Raw genomic sequence first — 25,111 nt, forward strand, 5'->3', positions numbered from 1 at the left:
CCAGGCGGGGCGAGAGCCGCGCTCCGCCCCAGGGAGCCGGGGCCGCCTGAGGGGGAGAGGCTCCCGGCGGGGGCTGCCCGTCCCTCAATGGGTTTGGGGCTGCTCCTCGGCCGCTGGGGGGCTGCTGGCACCCTCCCCGGTGTCCCCAAGGTCAACCCGATAATGGCGAGGGGCTGGCTCCGTGTGGGGGCTGCCTTGGTGCCCGTCCTTCACGCCGCGCTTCCCCCCAGCTGGTGGCGTGGCAGCAGGTTATTTCACAGAATCACAGAACTTCTAGGTTGGAAGACCTCAAGATCATCGAGTCCAACCTCTGACCTAACGCTAACAGTCCTCCACTAAACCCTCAAAATCAGGCCTGCTGTGCAGTGTGCCATCAGCACACAACTAGACAGACATTTCATTTTCAAGCCTACGCAAACTATAGGAATCCCCCCGAATCTAGCCCTTCCTTCACAAACACTAACACAAACTTATCAGACACCCCCTGCCACCCTTTTCCACCTAATTCCTCCAAAACCTGAAGGACTTCAAGCCAGCAACAGCTGACAACGCCACAACCGTAGCACTTTTCACTTGAGTCAGCACGGAGGTAACCATTAAGCAACTTGTTTTCTTCAAAAGAGCTGAAGTATTTTTGGATCCGTGCACTTTTGAGTACAAAGTGTAATGAGAAAATTTTCTGTGCCGCGCCTCATCTGGCTTGAGTCAGGAACGGTAGCAGGCTGCTGGGAACAGCTTCACCCAAGCAAGCAGGCTCAGTCACCGTTCCCTGCGTATACAAATGACCGAGTGGGTAATTAACACTGTCCTCTAAAACCAAGTTCCCTGTGCCAAGCTACTTGCAGCATAACTCCAGGTTTAAAACTCAGGACTTCCCCAGAGAGCAGCCAAGCTCTGTGCTGAGCTCTCCAAGTGCAGCAGGCAGGGCTCCAACCCATTTCTCCCCAACAAGCACTTCACGTACGGCCCACTCATCCCTTCCCCTTCTGCATTCAGGGGCCTCCTGCCTCTCTTTGCCCCCCTCAGGCCCCAGCACCTCTGCCCTCTGACTCCTCTGCACCAGGGGTCCAACAAAACTACACCTCAGCTCCTCAGACCGTCCATCTCCTCTTTGCACCTCCTCCCTTTTACCTCCTCCATCTCCACGCCTCTCTCCTCCTTTTATTCTTTTGGAGTAACAGGGTTTGTAAAACTGCATGGAGAGAACGAAGAGACATACTCTATTACTTGCTCATAACATCCTGCTATTATATTTTCCCAGTTTCACCCCCCCACCACCCTCCCACTACTTCCTTGACTCCTCATCCAAAACATTCTGTAACATCTTCTCACTCAAAAGCTTTTTGTTTTACATAACATGTAAAATGCCAAATATTGCAAGCTTAGCCAACAAACGGAATTCATTAAAATAACTGCGCAAAGCTGTCAAGCACTTACTTAGGAATGACTTTATTAAAAATAAAATTACATTGAAGCAAATTCTGAAGTAATTTTTAGAAATAAAGACATTTTCATCATTCAGAAATAGCCATCCATTTATATAAATGTACATTTTTCAATAAGGCATTTGAGATGCTTCCTCCTCCAATAAAAAAAAAAGGGAAGGGAAGGATAAATTTACAATACAAACCAGATCTGCTGCCACTTTATTTACAGTTTACCAAAGATGGCAACACGGTTTTGAAAACACAAACATTGCATTGCTATTGTTTAGTTACTTTTGTGGCATCCTACACCAACGTCAGTGCATCTGGAAGCGATGAGAGGCAGGTCTGTACTGTCACTTCCAACAGCATCTTGGATTCAGGCAGACACTGACACGGCTGCACCGCCACATCACTATTTTGAGCTTGTCACAATACGCGGTGTTTGATTATAGGTATCACCAGAAATTACACCTTTAAAGTGCTATTTGTAGGAGAGTAATTTTCAAAGCTGACATTTTAAACTAAATCCAGCAGGCAAGACACGCACAAATATATATAATTCCACATACTAGGAGATTATGTGAATCATCTCTTCTTTGGAATCTTTAAAAAAATAACAATAAAATACTAAAGTGCTTTTCAAATATGTCCTCATGATTAAAAGGACAGATATTTTATATGTCATTAGTTGCACACTAACATCATTATGTGTTTATAGAGGCATTTCAACAGAAAGATAAATATTATCAGCATTTCACTTTAGCTTTCAAATTAAGCATTTAAGGATTTCCAGTCAAAAATCCCAACTGTATATTATTCATTGGAAAATATAAAGCTAAAGAAATAAATGTTTATCACTCCAATGAAGTCAGCTTTTAGTGCAAGTTAATTAGCAATGGTAGCAAACTCAACTTCTTATTGTGCAATCTGGTTTTCAAAAATTTCATACCAAAAAACAAACAAACAAACAAACATCCACCAGCACAGGCTAACCTATACAGTAAAAACTTAGATTTTATAAGAACTGGAAGTTCTCAAAAAACAGAGGGGTACCAGACCAACCAAATTCATTATTCAGAAACTAAGCCATTGTGTTACTTGTAACAGCTAAGGAAAAGCTTAATTGAAACCCAAAGTATCTGACAGTCTTTGCTAGGCACAAGTTGGCTTTAAAACTTTGAGTTAAAAAGTGACAGAAACAGAGCTAATTTAAAGCTTATGGACTGAATTTTCTTTTGCAGTTTAGGTTTCATGCTACAGAATTCCCAATTTCACTTTACAATCTATTTCACACTCCAGTCTTGTAAACTTGACATCAGGAGCACTGCTAGTATTTTCTATATTTCCAATAAGGACAAAAATTCCTTAGAAGAATACATACATATTTATTTTATCTAATACGAAACTGATAGCTCAAAAGGTATATAAAGGGATTTAAGGATTGTTAAGAAAATTATGTAAAGGTTAATTGTTACACATCCCTCAAAGACTACTTTAGACATTTGAGAGATCTTTTTATTTAAATGGCTTTACTGAGTGCCCCGTTCTGAAATACCTGACAGGTTTCCCTGACGCTCGTTCTGACAAAGGTCAACAGCACCAAAATTCTGCATGAGAAAAGAGTAAGGTCCTGTCACATTACTTTTATACATACAACAGATCTTTTTACGGCATTTGGGAGATACCAAAGAAACATCCTCTATAGTCAGACCTCAAGTTTGTCACGTTCCTCATTTTATATGCCTAAGACCTATGTCCATAGTGTCACTTTGATGCGCATTTGACGCAAGACTCCAGTTCTCAAAGCCAAAAAGGTTGCGGCAGTACTATCCCCGCTGCCTGTACAGGAAAATCTTGAGTGCAAGCCCCAGCTTCAGGATTATCCACGCAGAGGTCTCCCTGGTGAGCAGGCTGTTGGTCTCACCCAGGCTGCAGCCAGAGAAAAAAACGTCACTTCTGACTCGGGGAAAACAGCGAATGCGAAGCACAGATGTAGTCTTGAGTATCTGTTTGGCACCAGAGAAAACAGGCTTCTGCTTTGTGTTAGGGAAATCAGCTCTCATGTTTAGGAATAAAACATCTGTGCCCAGAGGCTGTGCACTCCTTTCAGACCCCCAGATTAAGAACGTGGCATGTCCAAGGATTTGTCTGACCTCCAAGTGAGCCTGGCATGTGCATTATTATTATTTTTTTTTTGAGTTGGTACATGCATATCGTGTTTACAGTGAGCCCTGATAGTCAAGGAAGTTTGGATCCGAGAATCGGGACTGATTTGATCCAGTCTACACCTATGACTTCCTCACAAGAAAGAATGCTCCAAGGTTAAAGCAAGTGTCATTTAGTCCTTTGAAACAAAGATTTGTTGTTATTTAGGCTCTGCTAGAATGTTTCTTTACACAGAAAATGCTAATACCCTGTTAATCGTTAATTCTTCTGATATTAGACAATGTCCTTCACATGTTGGGTGGGTTAAATGTTCACATTCTGCTTTTACCAAAATAATAATCATTATTCATTGAAGTAGCAACAGATGTTTTGGACCATTCTCCCATAATTAACATCCGACAAATGGACAGCATTAGCTTAACAGACAGAGGGCTCAAGCCCAGCAAGTTTTAGTATCAAATTGCAAACTATACAGTCAGTTCCTCTGTGGAATGCAACAGCTAACCAAAAGAATGTTTTCTATCCAGAACTGTAAATGGATCTTTCTCACTGATATGAAATGAAAGCCTACACAGTCACCGTTTTTCTGGTAAGAAATTATCAAAATAAGGCTGGAAAGAAAATAAAGCTGGAATTAAAAAGTGCAGTATTTCTTGGTTTCCTCGTTTGTGACGCTGCATCATCTCTTCAAGGCTATTATTTTGAACGGACACGGAGCTAACGTTAGACCAAACCTTCCCTCCATAGATGGTTTTGTAGCATTTTCAGGGTACACAAAGGTAAAACTTTGCATTAGACTTGCAAAAATTAAGAACAGCTCCATTTTCGCCAGCTGCTCTCCCATGCACACACGTTTACCTGAAGAACAGTTAGAAAGAGATGTGTTACCGTTTGATGCTGCTGAGCCAGCTGTTAACACACATGCAACTCCTAGCCTAGCATATCCCAAACACAGAATTGCTCAAGCCATGAGGAAATCGCAGACTTCCAAAGCTTTGGTCTCCAGTATTTGAGTCTGAATTTTGCTCAGGTTTACTGCCTGGTATAAACAGCATTTACATCCGTAGGAAAAGTGGTGTCAAAGTAAGATTCATCACTTCCCATTTCTGCCTGGCAACTGGAGCTCTGAGGAACCCGACCCATTTTGCAAGCCACCAAGTGAAATAATAAAACAAGCTCTGCAGAAAGTCCCGTGAGTCCTTGTCAATCTCACGCCTCTGAGGCCCTCTGCTTGAAAAACGCCACCACCCCCAAGCAGCTCATGAGTGCGTGTGGATATCTTACCCATTCCAAAAGGAATGAAAGCCTCTTTCTTAATTAGCTGGCCATTTTCATCCAGAAATCTTGCTGGCTGAAAGTCATCCGGGTTCTCCCAAATGTTAGGATCTCTGTGCACTGCCCACAAGTTGGGCACGATGACGCTGCCCTTAGGAATAGTGTATCCCTGCAGCACTTCGGACAAAAGCACAAAGACAGAGGATCTGACACACTGCCAGGAGCAAACACAGACGACTTATTAAAAAAAAAAAGCCTGGAAACCACCACGACAATCAGACAGAACCCCAGCTGCGGGCTGCAAACGTAGCAGGAGCTTGAGGCAAAGGTGACTGCTGCTAGCCTCGCCGGGGCAGCATCACGCAGGCCAGAGCAGCTAGAGAGACACCGAGCCAGGGCAACAGCTCCCTGCAGGGAAAAGGCAGCGGAGAAGCCTCAGCCACGTTTTACTCTTCTCCGAGGCCTCCCTCAGCGTGCCAGCAGGACAGCTGCAGCAGCAGTCAGGAAGGCACGCTGCTGCATGGAGGCGTTGTCACCCAGTTTCCTCCCGATCCTGTGCTGCCACAGAGCCCCAGCACAGCGAAGGCGGAGATAAGGGAGAGGGGTGGGTTTTGAACTGTAAGCACAAAAGGGTTTTGAAGTGACTACAGCCTCATTGCAGCCTGCTGCACCTCCCCGTCCTGCAAGCAAAAACAGTAGAAAAGCAAATCAGTTCGGTGCTGGAGTTGAAAGCCAAGTGCTGCTACCTCCCGCTGACTTCAACCAGTTCTCAGCTATGTTTACAGAAACACAGCCAACAAAGAGACCTTGAAAAGAATATTTATTGTAGGGTTCTGTATGTTACATGCCTTTCAGCAAAGCAAAGCAGCTACTTGAAATTAGTATTTTCAGAGATTTGTGTCTGATAGCCAAAAAACAGCTCTGCTGTTCGATGCAAAGGTGGCCTCTCAGCTTTTAACTACCACAAAGCACATGAGTTAACACAAACTGACCTCTGGGAAACAGACTCTACATTAGAAAACTTCTGGATGTCAGGTCAGGCGTGCTGCTTACCTAGGTGGGTATCTTGAGCCCACCCACTCTCTGACTGGCATTTCCCATACCAAAGTTACACGTCCCAGTGCATAAATGAGGCCTTTGTAAATTCTCACCAGATGTCCCATCAGATTTTCACCCGCCAAGGAAACGCTGTATGAACAAGTCTCTGCAAATGCTTACCAGTGGTTTCTGAAGCCATTCGAGGAATGGAAAGGGGAACCACTGCCGTCATCCTCTGCACTTCCAAAATGGTTGCCTCTGTGAAGGGCATTTGAGCCTTGTGGGTGAGAGAGGGAACTTTGTCACGTCCCAGAACTGCTTCGATTTCTGCATGAACCTTCTCTGTTCGAAGGGAGTGAGAAAAATGAAAGAGATGCACAATATGTGAGAAGGCATGACCTCAATTTCACTTGTCTATGCTTCATTGTTTACACAGATTTGTCAAAACAGACTGCGAGACGTGATTTCCTAGCAGGAATAGCTATGCCAGCAGAAGCCTACAGAACAGCCTCATTTAAGAAAAAAACAACCAAGCACAATCTTGACAACTGTCCAGGGGAAAGCCACTGGCAGGACAGACACTGACAGCACCGCTGCATGGCTGAAGTACAGGAAAAGCTCTGCTCCAGATCCAACCTCAGTTTGCCATTTAACTATATGGTAACTTGAACTTGAAAGCATCAAGTTTCTGGCCAGAATTAAAAAAGAACAAAGCCAGACTGCAGGCACTGCATGCTGCATCTGGTCTCTGGTCCCTGAAAAAAAAAAAAGTCAGTTCTCTCAACTGGAAAAGGTGCTGAAGAGATGGGCAAGATGTCAAGGCAGCTGCTTTGGGTACTCTGCTCCGGAGCAGGCATTCTGGTGCTGTTACTGCATGCACCACAGACACCCAACTCGCTCTTGCTGTTTCCTGCTTTCTGCTCACAGAACCCAGAACCCAAACTCAGCTACTTCCCAGATCCCCAGGAAGGATGTTCCTTCCCTCACACAGCCCTTCTGCAAAGGGAAAACATAAATTAATGAGCTGATCTCCACGCTCAGTCCTATAAAGCAAAAAGGGTCAAAGTATTCGTTTGTCCCTTTCTTCAAAGACAACCTTGAAAGAGGAGAAGACACCACAATCAGCCTTTCATCCAAAATAAGAAGTCAGTTTTCAGGTTCCACCCTTGATATCCTGACTATTTTGTGGTGGTCCAGCTTCCCTTTTCCAAGATGTGGAATCCAGGCTTCTGAGAGTTCAAAGTTTTTGCTCTTCTCTCTCCCTAGTGCCGATTCCAGATTAAATAAAAGCCCAGTGCAAAAAGTTTCCTGGTTTCAGAGGCAGAGAAGCACCCCAAAATGTCATATGGGCTGCGTTCAATGAACATTTGCTGCCACCTATTGGGTTTGCTAGGAAAACAAGTTCTCCTATGAAGAACACACAACAAAAAAAAATACCTAAACAGTAGGAGGTCTGTTAATGGTGTGGCCCTTGGGTACCTGCTCCACTACGCTTCATGGATTTAAAAATCTCACAGAGCTTCAGAAGTCCAGGGCCAAAAATAAGTGAGGGAACAGACTGAAATAAAGTACTCCCTGCTGCCTCCATCCACGCACATGCAGGAGTGAGCACGCACTCACACATATCCCTCTTCTCTTTCCCATGTAACAAGGAAAACTGCCTTCAGCAGACAAATACATACTCCCTGATTTCCCCCCACCCCAAACAGCCCTTCGTTTGCCTGTCCTGAAAGTATCTGTCTGCACCATTTACTACTGCTGGAAGTTATGCATTTCTTGCATCTCCTGTAGGAAACAAGACAAATATATTGACAGGGATTAAAAAAACAAACAAACAAACAAAAAACACCACCACAAAGCCCTTCCAGATATCACTTGTGTAATTTAGAACATATCTCATTCTTGTACCTGCCTATCAAGTCAAGCAGTGATAACCCAGGATCATTAAAAAAACAGAAGAATGAGCCCATGCGATACTGTTTCAAATCTGTCCTTTGTGAACCTTGTCTGCTGAAGTGATACCCTACTTTGCAACCTTTGCTCAACAACCTGTGTTGACGCAGATTATTTGTACAACAAACTATGATCTTGACCTATTTAAACAGATTATTCCAGACAGATAGGGGCTGTAAACACTATCTATTTGCTAACTTGTAAAGCAGCTGAAGTACCTGAAAACCTCAAAATCTCAGGTACTTGAGGAAAGTATTCCTGGTTTTAGGTCAGAGGTTGGACTCGATGATCTTGAGGTCTCTTCCAACCTAGAAATTCTGTGATTCTGTGTTTGTATTTGTTGCACATGCACGTGTAGTAGCAGCACTCCTAATGACTTCTATAGTGCAGCTGTTTGCTTCTGCTTCTGAAAATCCATCTGGAGTTTTTTAGCCTGGAATAAAACCCCTAGAATGAACTTGGTCTTACCTTGCACATCTGGATAGAGGGACATGTAGAGCAGGCACCACAAGATCGTGTTGGAAGTTGTGTCTGTGCCCGCGATGAACAGGTCACCAATGATAAAAAACAGGTAGTCTTCATTAAAACTGCTCTCCTTGTTGTTCTTCTGCTCTTCCGCGTGGAGGAAGTACATATCAATGAAGTCCCTGGGATTTGCTGCATCCAGCGTATCCCTGTGCTGTGCAATTATTTTTTTGAGAAAAGCAGTCATGTCTAACTCTGTCTTCCTAAGTTCCCTGAAAGGCCCGAAGGGGAGGTAGTACAGCCACGGGCAGATGTTGACCAGGATCATGTAGCTGTTCACACTTAGCTCCAGTGCGCGGGCCATGTTCTTCAGCATCGTCTTGAACTCGACGTCCTCGTAGTTGAAACGCCTGCCGAAGGCCATGGAGCAGATAACGTTGGACACCGCGTTGCGAATAATCGGGAAAGGATTAAATGCATCCTTCCCGTGCTTCAGCATCTCCTCCTTTATGAACTTCAGCTCCTCTATGATCTTGGGCTCCAAACTGTGCCTTCCCACTCCAAAATGCCGCAGCGTGGACAGAGAGAATTTCCTTTGTTGCTTCCAGACAGGGCCGTAAGGTGCAAAAATAACACCTGGAAGAGAAAGAAACAGTCTGAAACCACTCTGCTCTGCTTGCAAGGGGAAACAGTTACCCAGGCCTGCAACCCCTAAACCAGAAGAGAAGGAAGTTACACGGCAACTCTGTCCCAAGCGTTGGGCTAGGAGCTAGAGGAGGCACACAGCTCTCCCAAAACTTCTTCACAGCAGCCCTGGGAGGCCCATGGGTCCCACACAGAGCAGATCTCCACGCTGCAGCCCGTGGAGGAGCCCCCGGTGGAGCAGGAGGGCTGGGGGGAGCTGCTGCCCACCCGTGGGGGACCCGTGCTGGAGCAGTTTGCTCCTGGGAGATGAACCCCATGGGACAGAGCCGTGTGGGAGCAGTTCCTGAAGAGCTGCTGCCTGTGGGCAGCCCCTGCAGGCTCAGTTTGGGAAGGACTGCTGGGCAGAGAGCTGTTGTGGCAGAGCTCAGCTGCCCAGCTGGCTGGAAGCACCGCATATTCATCTTAACCAATGCTATTTCTTCAGCTATAATCTATATAAGTAAGGGATACGCGTGCTGCAAATACCCAGGGAAGGTGAAGCCAGATTCAGAGCCAACCTGACTTGCATCTCCACAATTCTGGTGCCTCTAGGCACACGTTCTGGGTAATTATATCCTTACGAAACACCACTCAGCTCCTTCCCTTCGTGTAAATGTTGCTCACTTACAAACAGAAACATCTCCTGTTAACCTAACAGACCACACCAGAGACACTGCCACAAAACCAAAATACACTGCCAGCTACTTCTGATGGACTCCTTGGTCAACCCGATAATGCTTGAAGTCACCAAAACAAGGGAGAGTTTTGCTGTTGTTCTCCTAATGTAGTGACATCATCAGGTTTTTTTTGTTTGTTTGTTTTTTTCCAGAAATAAAATGTTACTTTATAAAAGCAACATCAATTCTACTGTCAACTGCAAATCTTACTGCTAAGTTTAAATGGGAGAGAAATGGCCACAAGAAATTGGCAACAGGAAGACGCACCATTTTTCAACACTTAATGCCACCTTTGTTTCTGTTAAGGCTTCACGTTCATAACCCCTAAGACAAAAAGGAGAATAAACAAATACGAAATCTGTAGATAGAAACACAGAAATTTGCAGAAACGTGAGACAGCTGTACCCTGAAGGGTCTGCAGTCCCTGAGGTGTAATAGCTCAATATAACACAGAGCTGGAAATCTTTAAAGCCACGCTGTCTGATTACATTATTCCTAGTATTAACAATGGACTGAAAAATATAAACACACGACCCAGTTCCTAAAGTCCTAAAGCAGGACGTTGGGATGAGTCGGTACAGGCTGCGAATCCGCTGCATTTCCCCCTCTCTGTACAAACACAATCCTTAGGAAACCTACTCAAATGCCCATTACCTGGCACTTTAAAAACAGAACCAAAAACTTTTCAAATCCCCTTTTTCCTGTACAGTTTCCAGGCAGCGCTGCTGTCATCAGACACGTGGAAGGGCTGTGCGGGAAGGGGTTTATTTGGGGCTGAATTTGCCGGGTCAATAACCAACCTGGCTTTCCAGGGCTCGGGGCTGGGGTGGTTTTGTTTGCTTACAGCAGCAGCACAGCTCAAACTGCTCCAGTCTCTAGCTGCTCGTCCCCTTTCCAACCTTGGTCCTCGCTAAATTTACGGGACCTGACAATATTCACGCCCTGTAAGAATTGCACAGCAGTAAGATGTATCTAATATCACTAAAGCAGCATCCTTAGCCCATCCCTTTTTAAAATTAATTTAAAAAAACGCAGCTATGCTAGCTGGTTGCTTTTTAATCAATACAGCCTAGGTCCCTCTGATCTTAATTGATCCACGCTAAATGTCAGCGCGCTCATTAAGCGCTGGGCGCTGCAATTAAAGGCAGCCCCATCCGTTAGATGCCCCCGATGCCGCTCGGGAGCCTTATTTCTGCTTTAATTTCCCCAAAACAGGGCCTCCCCCGGCCCCATCCCCTCCCCTTACCCTTCTTTCTGGTGATCATCAGGACGATGGGGACGGAGGGGCGGTCGCTGAACACCTCCGCCTGCTGCACCAGCGCCTCCCGCACCGCCCCGAAGGTGTTGAGGACGATGAAGGGGCGGCTGCCCACGAAGAGGCGGAAGATGCCGCCGTACATCTTGGTGAGCCCGGTGAGGAAGACGTGAGGGGAGAAGACGGGGGAGCCCCGGCCGCGGCCCCACACCTCCAGCACCCACCTCCGCAGCAGGGGCGGCGGCAGCAGGGCGAAGGCGAAGTTGCCCACCAGCGGCCAGGGCGCGGGGCCCGGCGGCAGCCCCGGCGGCTCCCCCCTTCGCCTCCTCCTCCGCAGCAGCCAACAGCAGCCCAGCCAGCACACGGCCGCCAGCAGCAGCTCGGTGGCGCTGGGCACCCGCAGCAGCCACGGCCCCGCCGCCATCCCTTCGAGAGGCGCCCGCGCTCGGCTCCCCCCTAAGATGGCGGAGGCGAGGCCTGAGGCGGCGCGGCCGCCCCCGGCGCTCTCACAGCGCCCGCCCCGGGGCCGGGCTGCGCCGCCGTGCGCTGGCAGCAAAGCCCCCAGAGGACGGGAATGGGGCCGAGGGACTACGATTTAGTGGCTGGAATGGGTTTTTTGGGGGAAAACGGTGTTTAAAGGCGCCCCCGAGGTCGGATGGGGAGCCCAGCAGCTGGCCCGCTTCATAAGTCAAAGGGGGGTGCGGCGCGCTGCGCTGAGGGTGGTGGCTGCAAAAGCATTCAGGAGAATAAAACCAAAATCTCCCCCAGGAGGTTCAGGGCAGCTATTGCAACGGAGTAGCTCCCCTCTTGTTTTCCTCCTCCACTGCTGTTATTTTAAGTCAGGTTTGACAGCAGGTCTGTCACAAACATGCAGTGACTTTCCACAGCTGTGAGAAGGGAGTTGCTGTTACCATTTATCCAAAGTGGCATTTTTTTTAAATCTATTTTTTATTAGGATTTAGCTGAAAATGTGGAAGCACACATCATCCTTCTTTCCCTCACCAGATACTAAAGGTTATAGGTCCTGTGTAACACACCACATTTTTCCTGTATTTGTATAGCCAAGGACTACAAATAACTGCTCTTGATGAAAGGCTCCATGGTCCTACACAGTCCTCTTAGAGGGAAGGTGCCTTTAGTTTTCAGTCTTCCCCACAAGAACAACCTGGGTTTTAGGGGAAGGGAAAGGGGGCAGTGCCCTTGTCCCCCTGAAGTTACACCTCAATGCAATTTCTTCCCCAAACTAAAATTTAATACCTACAAAGGGAGGTGGGTGTTGAAAGGTGCTAATGCATGCTCTCCAAAACCATTTGCAGGAGCATCAGTGAGCTTAGTAAGTGGTCTTCATTCTCCCTTATGAGAAGGAGGAAAACACAGGGCAAAATGCAAGTACACCACCTTTACAAGTGACTACCACCATCACCAACAAAAAAGTAGTGCTTGCCCTCGAATTTTTTTTTAATAGTTGAACATTTGAGAAAAGATGACAAGCAGCTCTTGGCCAACAGCTGGACTATATTAAAAAGGTTTTATTGCAATAATACAGAAGTTACAGGAGTTTTGGACATACGTAAAGCTTCAAAGGGTCAAGGTCAGGTTTTCTCCCAGCAATTAAGGCAAGTGGATGTAATCTCTTTAATATCAACAGCAAGCATATGTTTTACTAGCCACTGAGGAAACAAAGTGGAAACTAAGATCACATTTAAATTAGCATAAAGCAGAACAGAATGCAGACTTTTTTCATCTGTGCTTGGCAGAAATTCAGTGGTTAGTTACAACATTCACAAAAAGAAAAGGTCATCTATTAGAAAGATACAGCATGAGGTAACACGAAAATTTAGCTGAATTAAGGAAATTTGAATCGGTCTCAAGGAAAGGTTTATGTTCTGCAGTCTGAAAATAAACTAAGCTATTCAGCATAGTTGAAAAAAACATTTGTTTACTTTACATTAGTTTTCTTCACATAAAAGTAATCTAGTCTCACTTCCTTCTCAGCCTTCTCATTCAAGAAGTGACTAAAGAAATTCTCCTTCACCCCATATGCAATTGAAAGATTGGTTTCAGTAGCACACGGCCACTTCTAGCTTGCTCAGAGGTTAAATTTTATATGAGTTTTGATAAAGCATATTTGTAATTTCAAGGGACTTTACTAATCAAATGTAAACTTTACTCTGAAATATTAAATGGATGTAGAATACTTAAAAATAACAATTGTTGGAACAATAAAGTCAAAGTTGTTCCAAATAAGATTAGAACCAAATAGCCTCGTTTTAAAACAAAATTAACAGCAAAATATAACTGATTACTTTCTTAATAACCTATTATACCCCTACAAACTACATGTACAAGCTTTAGCACTATAATGCTTTCCTTGGAAATCAATCCTCCCCAGTCCCACTATGAGTGGGATAAAAAAAAAAAATAAACTCCCATGTGCTTATATGCTTAAAGAAAAAATCCATTCCTCAAACTGTTTTGCCCTCGATTGAGTAATCAAAGCATTTGCTGATTCTGCTTTTAACAGGCAAAATCTCTCTGAAACAAGCAAACAACCCCACCAGAGTTTAAAAAAAAAAAAAAAAAGTCATTAGGTACTTAAAGAAATATGAATTGATTTGAACTAAAGATAACCAAATGACAGAATTAAGGCCAAAGCAGAATTGGAAGTTTAAAGTAAGCCCTCAAAACCAATATAATATTCCTTTCCCAAACTTTATCTTAGCCTTTGAATCCTATCAACACTTAGTAGATGACTATATAACAGTCAACAGCCTACGTTGTCAACAGCTATGTAGCTGCTGACTTAACACCTATTTTCTTTAAGTCTGGGCTGTGTTTTCATATGCTTCATTTCAGCTTGTAGGCAACCTTTGGATGTTTATTTTTATAGGCACTTTATTTGCAAAAACCTTTGTTAAAAGCACATTGAAGATACTGGGAAGTTCTCTGAGTAAGACTGGTGCACTGGCAAATATTCCTGTAACTCACAGCAGGTGCTAACACTAGAAGTCTGCACTAATTAGTCAAGTACATGTCACTAGCTCAAAGGCTTCATTTTGCAGGGTGTTTATATATGCAGCCATTTATTTGTTAATATTTTTAAAATATTGCACTTGTTTTAGTAAATGAAAAATATAACTAATTTTATCCGAGGCATCCTGTAGTTAAGATAAGAAAGTTATATTCCACTGCGGCTTAAAACTGTTGCAGATGACTTTGTTCTCTCTTTGGCTCTTCCAAATTTCCTACTACTAAAGCAAGCCCTGAGGGAAGTGGTGAGACAGCGCAGATTCCTGTCACTAGGTCACCCATCTTACCCTGCTTTTATCCTAAATTGTTTGTTTCTGCTTTAAGTGAAATTACTGGAACATTCTTCCGAAAGACACAGGAGTTCCTTAAAATAAATCTTAGAGAAGCTTGTTTGTTTCCTGAAGTAACAAAAGGAAATTATTCAAGAGAACTTATGCCAGTATATAAGATAAGAGAGAGCAGTTCATTAAGACCTTATGGCGCAACCTTCACGCGCATTGCGGATGAAATTTGTAGCCAGTCTGTATGTTCAAGCACACAGAAGTGGAATGATTATTCCATACTTTCTCATACATAAATCTCACTTATTTCAGAGTTGGCTATAGTAAAGTTTCCAAATATTACAGGCAGTGCTTTCACTACTGCAAATTGGAAAGTAAGGAGCTTTTGACAAGAGCTAAAGGGTTTGATTTCTCTCAGAGAGAAAACATAGATACTGCTGCCTGAAGATTCAATGGGAAGTGATTAGGAAGCACATTACCCTTCGTTATATGCAACAAAACAATAACAAAAGAAAAATATTCTGTAACAGAAGGCACAAGAAAATTTTCTTAAAAATTTTAATTTTAATCTTAAAAGGGTGCTCGTGAAGTTTTAAAATAGTTATAAAGTGACTGGACTTTTCCATAGTCTCAACAGTCTTAGTTTAAGACTTTCTCACCTTTATTCATAAAGTCTGACTATAAATTGCCCTGATAATTTTGTCAAGCTACATTTCTGCTCTTCAGATATGGCTACAGTCACCTCCCTTCACAAATATTTTTCAAAACCTTCAGCAAGGGATGCACCTATGCTAGAGAGTAATCAGTGTTCTTCTCGTACAGTTTTGTCCATTTCATATTCCTTTTCTGTCTTCAAGGCTTCAACAATAGTGATGAAACCAGAGAACATTTTTCTTAAATTATTAGCCTATGCCTTAACCCGACCCAGTAGCTTTTACATTTTAGACCAAGCTTCAAAAGATTAACCATCCTAAGTACATATGAAAATTCAGTCTCAGACCTCTAGTCTATACCCATATACACTCCTAACTTCTTCCTGCCTTTAAAATATTTACAATTATTTTTTATTTATATAAAATAAATAGAAAAGGATCATATTTATATAAAAAGCATTTGGAACAAGCTTAAAATATAGAGAAATTGCTTTATTGAAAAAGGTGTCAAAACAGCTTTGCTTAATGTTCATGGGTGAGAAGAGAATACCAGCTCTTGATAATTTTCTTGATAAGAGATTATTAGCACCATAAATGGACATAGATTTTTGATTTTAAAAGATGTGTGTTCATGTAAGTAGTCCAAAGTATTGCATTTGTTTTGTACATAGGCTGACCATAAAAAGTTTAAACTCTTATGTGCCAAGTGAAAAAACCACAATGGACAAATTTCTTCAACATTTTTACCAAATTCATGGTCAACAGTGCAAGTGATCATGACAGATAGCACCTTTTCAGATAAGCTATAAGATGCTTACATTATTGCTATTTTTTTTTTTTTTAAAGTACAGCTAGTGCAACAGTTTTTTATACAGTGAACATAGATCGCAGCGTCTTACAAATCACAACTCTAGTATCTCATGGCATACAGCAAACTATAACACTGAGTTGTCACCCACTCAACCAGAATTGCTGACATGCTAGAAAGTGTCACAATATCCTGAAAATTTTACAGTTTGAGAGCTAACTCTTGCTAGTTCGAAATAACTTGCATAAAAAGGATGCCCAGTTTGCAGACATCAGTAGAAACTGCAGCACAGAAGGCCTAAAGTAGTACCATATTTTAAAATAGGGTTATGCTGCATGTGTTTGTAGAACTGGATCCCAAAGCCATAAAAAAAGACAATTGAAAGTGGCCATATATTGGTATCTAAGCATGCATACCCCACAGCATTCCTGTATTACCACCTCTGGTTCCTCAGCAGCCAACGACACTTCTGGCATAGGTTTTCCTAGGCTGGATACGTAGCGCCAATTAACAAAGCTAGGAATTCAACCTAGGAGAAGCAATACAAGAAAAGCTGTTGGCTGATGACAACAGAACCATATTGCAGTCAGAAGTGATGTCCTGTGTTGTTTTTAAACAGAAACCTCTGGACTTCTCCACAGTTCTCCTCAAAGTCAGATGGAAATGGTAAGACCTGCAGCCCACAGATCATTATTTCCTCTTTCTTTCAGGTTCCTGGGTGCCTTACAGCCAGAACTCATCTTTACCACGCTCAGACATGCCCTCCTGGATCAGTCAGTAAACCAAAATGAACGTACTAAACATTCACAGAGCAAGAATTTCTCAAAGCAATTGATCTCTGACAAAGAAGCATGCCCCAGGATGGTAGGTTTCGTACTTGAAGATAATTTCAGGTTGAAAGTAGTGCAAAGATGTGTCCAGCAAAGATAGCTTCAAAATTACGAATCAAGCCAAAAGGTTTCTTGAATGTAAATCATTCTTCTGCACCACACCGCTTAGAGGGTAATTAATAGAAGCAAGTGAATAAAGATAGAAGCTCAAGGCAGCTTATGCTAAACGTAGGCAGCATTTTGAATGGCCACAAACTATGAAAAATTGGAATGTAAAACCAGCTTTTACAGTAATAAAGAAGCCCTGATAACAAGTTAACCAAAGTAGAGGAGAGGCTGAAGTTCAGCTGTATTGTTTAAGGTCCATACCGTTATAATTCACCGGGTGGAAGATGCAAGCAAGCAGGGAGATAGATTTCCCCGCCACATTCTTAGCATTAGCACTCCAGCTGTCCCCTAATCATTTAAGTAGTATGCAAACAGACCCACTTGCTTCAAGTGCGGCTCACACGCTGGACCTAATACCAGCTTACATACGCTGCAGACTTGAAACACAGCTCTCCGGTAACTGGCTTTACAGTGGGCTGCCTTTTACAGAAGAGAAAAGCATGGGAAGGACTGAAGTGATCTTTGCTAGGCTTTCTAACTGCTGCTACTTCTGGTGCTGGGCCCTTGGTCTGAAAGAATCCCCAAAGGACAAGCAAAGATGGCTCAGCCTGTTATGCAAGTAAAACCCAGACTTTTTCCCCAGTGAAAAGATGAGGCTGTGTTCCACCTCCAGTATCATGTATGCAGAACAGAGCACCCTGCACAGGCCTGCTTGGTGCCTGCGTGACGTTTCCGCCTTGAGTTCAGAATTTTTTCTGACCCCATTTGATAGAAAAGTCATCTTCAGATATATTTTGGCAAAGATACTTTCTGAAAATTAATCTCAGTTGGCACAAAGTAGATTCCCCTGTAAAGTCTTCCCAGTTTCACCAACACTAAAAGACCTTATTATAGAGAAGGCAAATACAAGACCTGAAATTAACATTATATAGCCATGGCTTGAAGGATGAGCATTTCTGCTAGAGGAAACTCACACAGAGACTTTATAAAACACCTCAGGCACTGCAGATATAATAGAGCCACATTTTTTCCGTTGACATTTACCAGAACTAAACTCCCTTAGGAACAACCGTACAGCAAGTGAAGGACAAAATACTCACTGCTCATCTAGAGGAAAGGCAGTGGCAAGCAGTAGAGCATCATCTGAGAACGCCACATTTGAACACAGCTAAGCATAATTGTATAAATACAGCATTTTTCTACTATGGTATAGTTAAGACTACCTGTAGCATGCAACCAAAGAGTCACCTGAATTGAAAATGTTCTTCCAGCAGCAGCTGTTTTGCCCTGTCCTCCTTTAATGGGTTGCATCTTTAAGTGCTAGCCCACAGCAGCTAACCACAGAAAGTGAGCTTCGAGTATTTGCTAAGTTCCAAGTCCCTAGGAATTAAAACACTTCCACTGAAAATGAGTTGTCTTCTGGTTTTAAGCAATAATATTCATCAGGAGAGAAAGAATCCTCAACACCAAGAATTATTTCAGATCCATGCTAGAAGCGGCATAATTTACTACATCTTAATGTTTTAAGTGGTTTATAACTGAAAGATTGGTTAGTGAAATAAAAGATGAGTTCAGAAGCACAACTGCTCTCCTGCAGCATTTTGTGATTATTTCAGGCTAGGCAGAGATAGCTTACATACTTTCTAGGTTAATAAGGTTTAAACAAATAGTTAAATCCGGAGAAACTTGAGCCAACTAGGACAAGGTTCAGTATATGGTAAGTATCACAGCACTTTGTTCTCGTTTCAAGAACTACTAGCGACAGCTTGGAGGAACTGCTCACAAAAATTAATATTTTATTTTTTTAGATCTCCAAGCATCTCTTATCCACATGTTTTTCTTATAGGGGATATTATGGATGAGAACCAGCACAGCTGACAGCAGACGTGCATCTCTACTGTTAAGCACTTCACTTTATAGTGCCTGTTACTTCCCAGTCACACATTCCTCACAGCACTATTGCATATAATTCTGCCTTACTTGGAAGTTAGTTGTAGTGGTAGCTCAATTTCTTGTAAAAAAGCAATAATACGGTCACTCCAATGTATTCATCTTCCTTACTTTTTCTTTTTAAATACTAAAACGCAAAGGCTTTCTGTTCAGTCTCAGTGCCTTGGCACTCTCCCTTGCACTGGAAAGCATCATAAAGTAACATAAGAAGCTTAACTTACAAGCAGAATTACTTCGGTGGCATGCTGGGACATTTTTATGTGCACTTAACCAGCAACACATTTGAATAGTGGCCAACAGAAGTATTTATTTTAAGATCCTTTTTTTCAGTAACAGAATTTAAGTCCCATTAATTTTAGTGCCCAGTATGGGGAACACTTTGACTTGGAATTGTTCAGTCTTACAGTAATCATTTTAGTGTTGTGCACCTACAGAAGCCTAAGCAAGTCCAAAACATTTTGTACAGATAAAGATGCCAATGGAGCTTTACAGCTCTGAAGTCAGCCAGAAATGAAAACTAGTTCCAAAGATTTGTTCAATACACCCGTTAGATTGAGCAGGTTTTTAAAGTTACCCCATGAATCTTTAAGATAATTTTGGTAAGTTAAGAAACAGATGTGGGGAAAGTTCCTTTAATAGTAAATGGGCAGACTTCATCTTGCCCTGAAACTAATGGAGATTCAGAGCCATAAGTCATATTTCATGTCTGCTGAAAAAAGACAAGTGATTTGGTTCAGTACCAAACATAGGCAGGATAAGTTATCTACCCCGATACTAATGATGGGAGAAAGTCAGAGTTCGAACAGATTGAGGTTTAAGATGTGGGTAAGAGGATTTGCAATGATCTCATTAACAGAATTCTCTCTCATGTCTTAGAAGTATTCCAGAACTCACGAGTATTTTATTACTGCGCTTTGTTTCTCGGTTATATGAAGGCTGTATTTTCTTAACATAAGAGTCTTGATTTTCCTCCCTCCTTTGAAAAAAATAAAAATAAAAAATCCAGCGCTACAGTTCATAGCAAATGTTTGGCACAGCTTTTTGCTACTACCCCAACTGTAGCTATCTTTCCAAGAACAGCGGAGAATGATTAGCATCTAGTACCGTTCACATCCACAAGGGAGTGCTAAGCACCTAGCAGACATCTCAATTTACAGGGCTTTCAAGCGTTATTCATTTCTGACATCGGAACTCAGCGTCTGCAGCATGACAACGTAGCAGCACACTTGAAATGCTGAGGTTAAGCTGTTAAATGCAGTCTGGCATTTGAATTCCCAATAAACTTTGGTTAACTTTAGTTAGGCAATGCAGAGCACCCAGCAGCATTCAAAGCATGCTGATAAGCAGGTGTTCAAGTGTAGCTTTTTTTTTTTTTTTAAAGTGCCTAGAAAGTTCAACATGTAGATGCTCTTCAGTAGAGAGAAGGAGCGTTTTATTTATAGCCATAGTACAGGTGTAGCTCATGACATCTAAGATTATCATAACCCCAGGAAAAATAAATAACATACTGCTAATCAGCAGGGCATACGTAGCCCAGATCTGCCTAGAATCAAGTGACCAGTAAGTTACATGGATCCCAAGATCCTCCTGTTCTTCTCACCCACTGCAATCCCCTTCCCTCTTAGAAACTGTTTTCAGCTTTACAGTTCATATGCAATGATCACTATGTTCTTGAAGTTACGTACCAGCTGTGTTTTGGATTGGATAGACTACTACAGCAGTAAGAGCTACCATGTAGCATTACTTACCCCATTTCATCACCATATATATAGGCCCCAAAAGTCTTCAAGCACATCTGTGTTAAGTTTGCAAGAACAATTTAAAGCCATAGAGATAAAGGATTTTTTTTTTTTTTGTAAAGTAAACACACACCCTTGTGAGGTGTTTGATACAGTGGAGAAAAGTTGAGCACTTAAGGTGGGATTGAGCCAGAACAGGAACTATTTTGCGCAATGGCTGCCACTTACTTTCCTTCTGCATTCCCATAGAAGCTTCTATCAGATTGAGCAGCAGAATGAAAGCTCACATTGACCAATAAAAGCAAAACGTTTTCATTGTATTATGTTTTCTCCTTCCATCAATAGGAGTTTCCTGTGCAAAAAAGAAACTTAATCCTGCATGAAGAAATTCTACCTGGCAGATATTTTACAGAAAACTCAGAGACATAGTAGTGGCTATGCAGATGATTAGTTACCTGTTATCAAAGCATTTTATTATTCAGCCACCAGATGAAAGCCACTGTTTAAGCTCCTTACTGGAACGCTTTGCATCATGTTATTTTCAAGGCATGGTTAACACTAGTGAAATTCATTCACTATTTTCTAGAAGATAGTATTACTAGTAGTGGCTTATCATGAACCTATTTGAGATATCAAAGCCTAGAGTTCAGTTTCAGAAAGATATTATGCTCTATGAAGTTATAGTGATCCAACAAGCATCTTGGGAGATTTACAGACTGTCATTGAACTAAGTCAGTGGTACAATAAAAAAGGACTTTTATGCAAGTGTTTTGATTCCAGCCTTTTAGCAGCTCAAGATCTATAAGGAGCAAGCAAATGACTGCGTAGGTATGTCCATACACACATAACTTCCAGGGGCATGTTAGAAAATTCTGAGAAGCTTATTTAAAATAAAACCAAAACAGCAGAATTTCTTTCTTAACTAAGTTTTGCCAAGAATATATTGTAAGGAACATTGTTTATTGTATTTTTCTTCAATAACGCACAAAAATATTTGAAATGCACATTAATTCTCATATACAACTTAGTTATTGATCCCCTTAACTAAAAAAATCGTATTTAAATACTCTGTATTGCATTTTAATACTTTAACTGGACTCTTTTTTAAAGAAGTTGTCATTATTTAAACTATGTTCACACTTGTTACTCAGTTCAAGACATTCTTAAAATAAACACCATTTCCACCTCAACTCTTAACGCAGTTTTTGCTTTGCTATCAGGATTAACTGAAGACTTGGAAATGAAACTGAGTTAACTGCAGAAATGAATACAGACAATGGGTTGTTAAGCATGGCATGCCAATTTCCTACTTTTTTTTTCCCCCCAACAATACAAAACAAAAAGCAACAAGAACCAGGTAGCTGTCAATTTGCATTGTTGTTACATGTTCACACCATGGTAGTTTCCTACATTCTCAGCCAACAGGCTCATATACCCATTTTAGTTTGACTAAAACCCCAGGGGGAAAACCACGGAATTTGCATGAGTTATACCCCAGTGAAGTTTATTATGAAATGTTTTTAGGTAGTAATTGAAGAAATGCTACTGTTGTTTTCTTATTTCCTTTGTGTGTTTTTTTTTTCCTCCAATTAAGTCACAGAAATATGTGCCAACAGGTAAAAAAGTAAGTTTGATGCAGAACTATGGCTCCCAAGCAAACTTGCTACATAGTTTCAGCAGAAAATAGCTACTAAAATTAAAAGTTCACTTTAAATATAGCCCCATTTCAAACCCGGTCTCTCAAGCAGGTGAGATCAACAGGACTTTGCCTGAATTATCAACAGTACGATCACTCTCCAGATGAGTAGTTTTGGTTAACATGTTTAACTACACAGTGTGTGCTTTTGTGTATATGCATATACATACACCAACAGTCACTGTATAGCTCTATACACAAGGCTGAACTGCAGTTAGAGACTTAGACTTTGAAATCGTGTCCTTTTTAAAAAATAATGTTTTAGGTTCCTTGAGCTCTGATGGTAGCAGCTATTCCTAATTTGCAAAGTTATCCGGTAGCACAACAGTTTAAATATAAAATATTAATAAAAATGTAAAAATTGATATATAGTAGAGTATATGGAAGATAGTAGGGGTAGTAGTATTTTAGGGTCATAAGATATTCATGCCCACAGCATGTAGAAAATATTCAAGACTTGCCTCCAGCTCTACTAGTCACGTAAAGGTCTTACCTTCATTAGCAAGGATAGTGCAACAAACCACTTCTCACAACTGTGTTATTATTTGTATACTTCAATACACTGATATCGTGCTTTTACAGCTTAGCATGTCTGCCCTTACACTCCAGATCTCTGAAGATGACATTTTTGGGTGCTTCTGTGGATGAGCAATAGTTAGTACCGAAAGTGTTAATGGGGTCTTTGGCACCTCTATCTCATTAGTAAAGCAAAGTCCTGCTCCATTTTCTTTCAGGAAAAGTCCCATCAGTGGTGCATTCTACTAGCACTGAAGAGTAGAATAGTCTGTACAGTATGATGATAGGAAAACATTACAAAACGGCAATATATTCATCTACAATTGTCTTTCCAATCAATTGCACAGAAGTTTGGTCCACTTCTTCAGTTAGCATAGTCCTCTTAAGAACTTTGGTTACAGCATTAACGTTTTGGTAAAAAAAAAAAAAAAAAAGAGCAGATGCTTTTCTTCAAGTAGATTTTTCATTGTCTTCTCCCATCTTCTGAACCCGTGAATACTTTTTGCATGAAGATTTGAAGCAGCTAGGAGGCCAAGATATTGGCCAGGAGAAGCTGCAAGGGACAGAGCCTTGCACGTTCTTCTCGAAGAAATAAAATATTGGGTACCACCATGCTCGAGAAAGAAAGTTTGTCTGCGAAGAGACCTTCAGAGTCTGTATTGACAAAAGTAGGTAAGGAGAAAAAGAACACAAAGAGACAATCAGTTTAAAGCACTAATAACCATTTAAGACCAAAAGAGGCAATATTCACATGCATGTCTGCAAAGGCATGTTGTCTTGCAAAAATGCAGGTAAATACATTGCAGTTAGCATGGAAAAAAGACTGATGAGTACTCAAGTAGGCTACAATACAAACATATACTACAACCTGAGCACCCTACAGAAAGGGATACTCTAATTACTCCAGGGAGATAAAGCACTCAAGTTTTTTTGAAGGAGAGTCTTTTCAGGCATGTCGTGTTTCCATTAATGACTAGTAGTTGAAAACGAGTATAAAATGTCAGTTCTCAAGCCCTTCTATGTTCCTACTTGAAAACACTGAAGTAAGTGAAAATATCTTCTGAATAATATACTTTTAAATGACATTTACAGCAGAACCGCCAATGGAATTTCAAGATGGTGAGAAATACCATTTACCTCGAGCAACCTAAATTATCTACCGTTGATTCATAAACTTACATAATCAAGGGCTATTCTGCACATCCACAACAGCAACAAAACATTGAAGTTCAAAAAAAGTGTTTTTATGCCAAGATATCAGAAATGCTTTTTAGAACTTAAACCCCAGATTAAGAAGAGATTATTAAAGCATTAAACATTTACTTAAACCATAGTAGAGTCAAGCTCCTTGACAAACTCAATTAAAATTTCAATACTGACCTTCTAATTTTTATTTCAAAACTAAGAACTAATTTTGGCTAGTGAGCAGAATCAACAAATGCAGGCAATACATTGATTCTGAACTTATTTGCGACTCACCTTTTCATTAGCCATCGAGTGGTACCACCAGAAGAGCCGTGTGGTGATGTAGTAAGCAATGATGACATCTACAGTGTAGTGTTCATGAGCAACAAGTATACAAATTATGCCAGCAGCACTCATCAGCCAGCAGATTAAGTGGTACCACCAGAAATGACGTGGTGAATCTGTAAGGACAGGGAGGTAAAGGGAATACAAAAGCAAACATATTACTATAGCAATCCACAGTGGGTTAAGTAGGAAATTAAAAATATATATATATGATGTAAGACTACTAAATTTTAAAGCATAAAACATTTATGATGAACCCAAGCAAACCAAATATAAGCTGCCACTAGAGGCAGACAGACCATCACGTGTTTTGTAGTCAATTTAAATTTTCCAGTTAACACCAATTCTATTTTCCACGTACCCTATAAAAGTTATTTTACTTGGCTGCCCTGAATCTCCCGTTCTTTAGTCTATACTTGAGGTAGCTTTCATTCAAGTCCAACGTCTAGAACTGATGTAAACTGAGCACAAAATCAGATGAAACAGGAAAAAGACACATGTACTTTAAACTCCTAGGTTTTAGCTACTTCACTGAGATCTCTACTTTGCAAAACACTACACTGTATGGGGAAGAACAGTGCAAATTTACTCGTCTTAACAAAAGTCTAAGTGGGAGCAAAGCTATTCTTCAAAATGTATTTAAGCCACTTCAGCAGCACAGTTCCCTTCCCTTTCTCTCCCCATTGAAAAATGTCTTGGGTGTCACAAAGACCATTCATAACTTCTGACGGGCTAACAGGCTTCATTTCACTTGCAGTGGGAGGTTTTGGCACCCTTTCCCTTGTGGAACTATGGTCAGCTTTTAATTTTACACACCAGCAGACAAGTTACTGATCTCAAACCTACCCAGCTAGTTTGATATAGGCCTGTGCAAAACAGCGGCTGTAAGACTTCAATTTCGGTGCATATGCCAGAAAAGTAAGCTTTCATGTTCCCCTAAACATTACAAATTCATACTTACTAGTTAAGAAAAGAATCGGAAGCCAAGTCATTCCAATAAGTTGAAACCAACCCCAAGCAATACACACAA

At 41.7% G+C, this 25,111-nt stretch overlaps 2 protein-coding genes across 6 annotated transcripts in view; both read right to left on the bottom strand.

Annotated features, from left to right (window-relative positions):
- Positions 1-1,453: 1,453 nt before the first annotated feature.
- On the bottom strand, positions 1,454-11,500 carry CYP2U1 (cytochrome P450 family 2 subfamily U member 1). The gene is made up of 5 exons (XM_082759506.1): positions 10,932-11,500; positions 8,328-8,960; positions 6,087-6,248; positions 4,878-5,045; positions 1,454-4,451 (listed from the first exon to the last, which is right to left on the bottom strand). Exons 1-5 carry the CDS (start codon positions 11,362-11,364, stop codon positions 4,273-4,275), a joined length of 1,575 nt encoding a protein of 524 aa, XP_082615632.1. The 5' UTR covers positions 11,365-11,500; the 3' UTR covers positions 1,454-4,272.
- Positions 11,501-12,455: 955 nt separating this feature from the next.
- The window catches only part of SGMS2 (sphingomyelin synthase 2), a 41,864-nt gene continuing 29,208 nt past the window's right edge, over positions 12,456-25,111 (bottom strand). For all 5 annotated transcript variants that reach the window (XM_082759216.1, XM_082759213.1, XM_082759214.1 and 2 more), the window contains exons 5-6: positions 24,031-24,197; positions 12,456-23,205 (exon numbers count right to left, since the gene is read on the bottom strand). In XM_082759216.1, the coding sequence (XP_082615342.1) occupies positions 23,002-23,205; positions 24,031-24,197 (371 nt within the window). In that variant the 3' untranslated portion in view covers positions 12,456-23,001. The remainder of the gene's footprint in view (positions 23,206-24,030; positions 24,198-25,111) is intronic.

Source organism: Aythya marila (assembly GCF_965140915.1).
Source record: "Aythya marila genome assembly, chromosome: 4".
NCBI classification, from domain to species: domain Eukaryota; kingdom Metazoa; phylum Chordata; class Aves; order Anseriformes; family Anatidae; genus Aythya; species Aythya marila.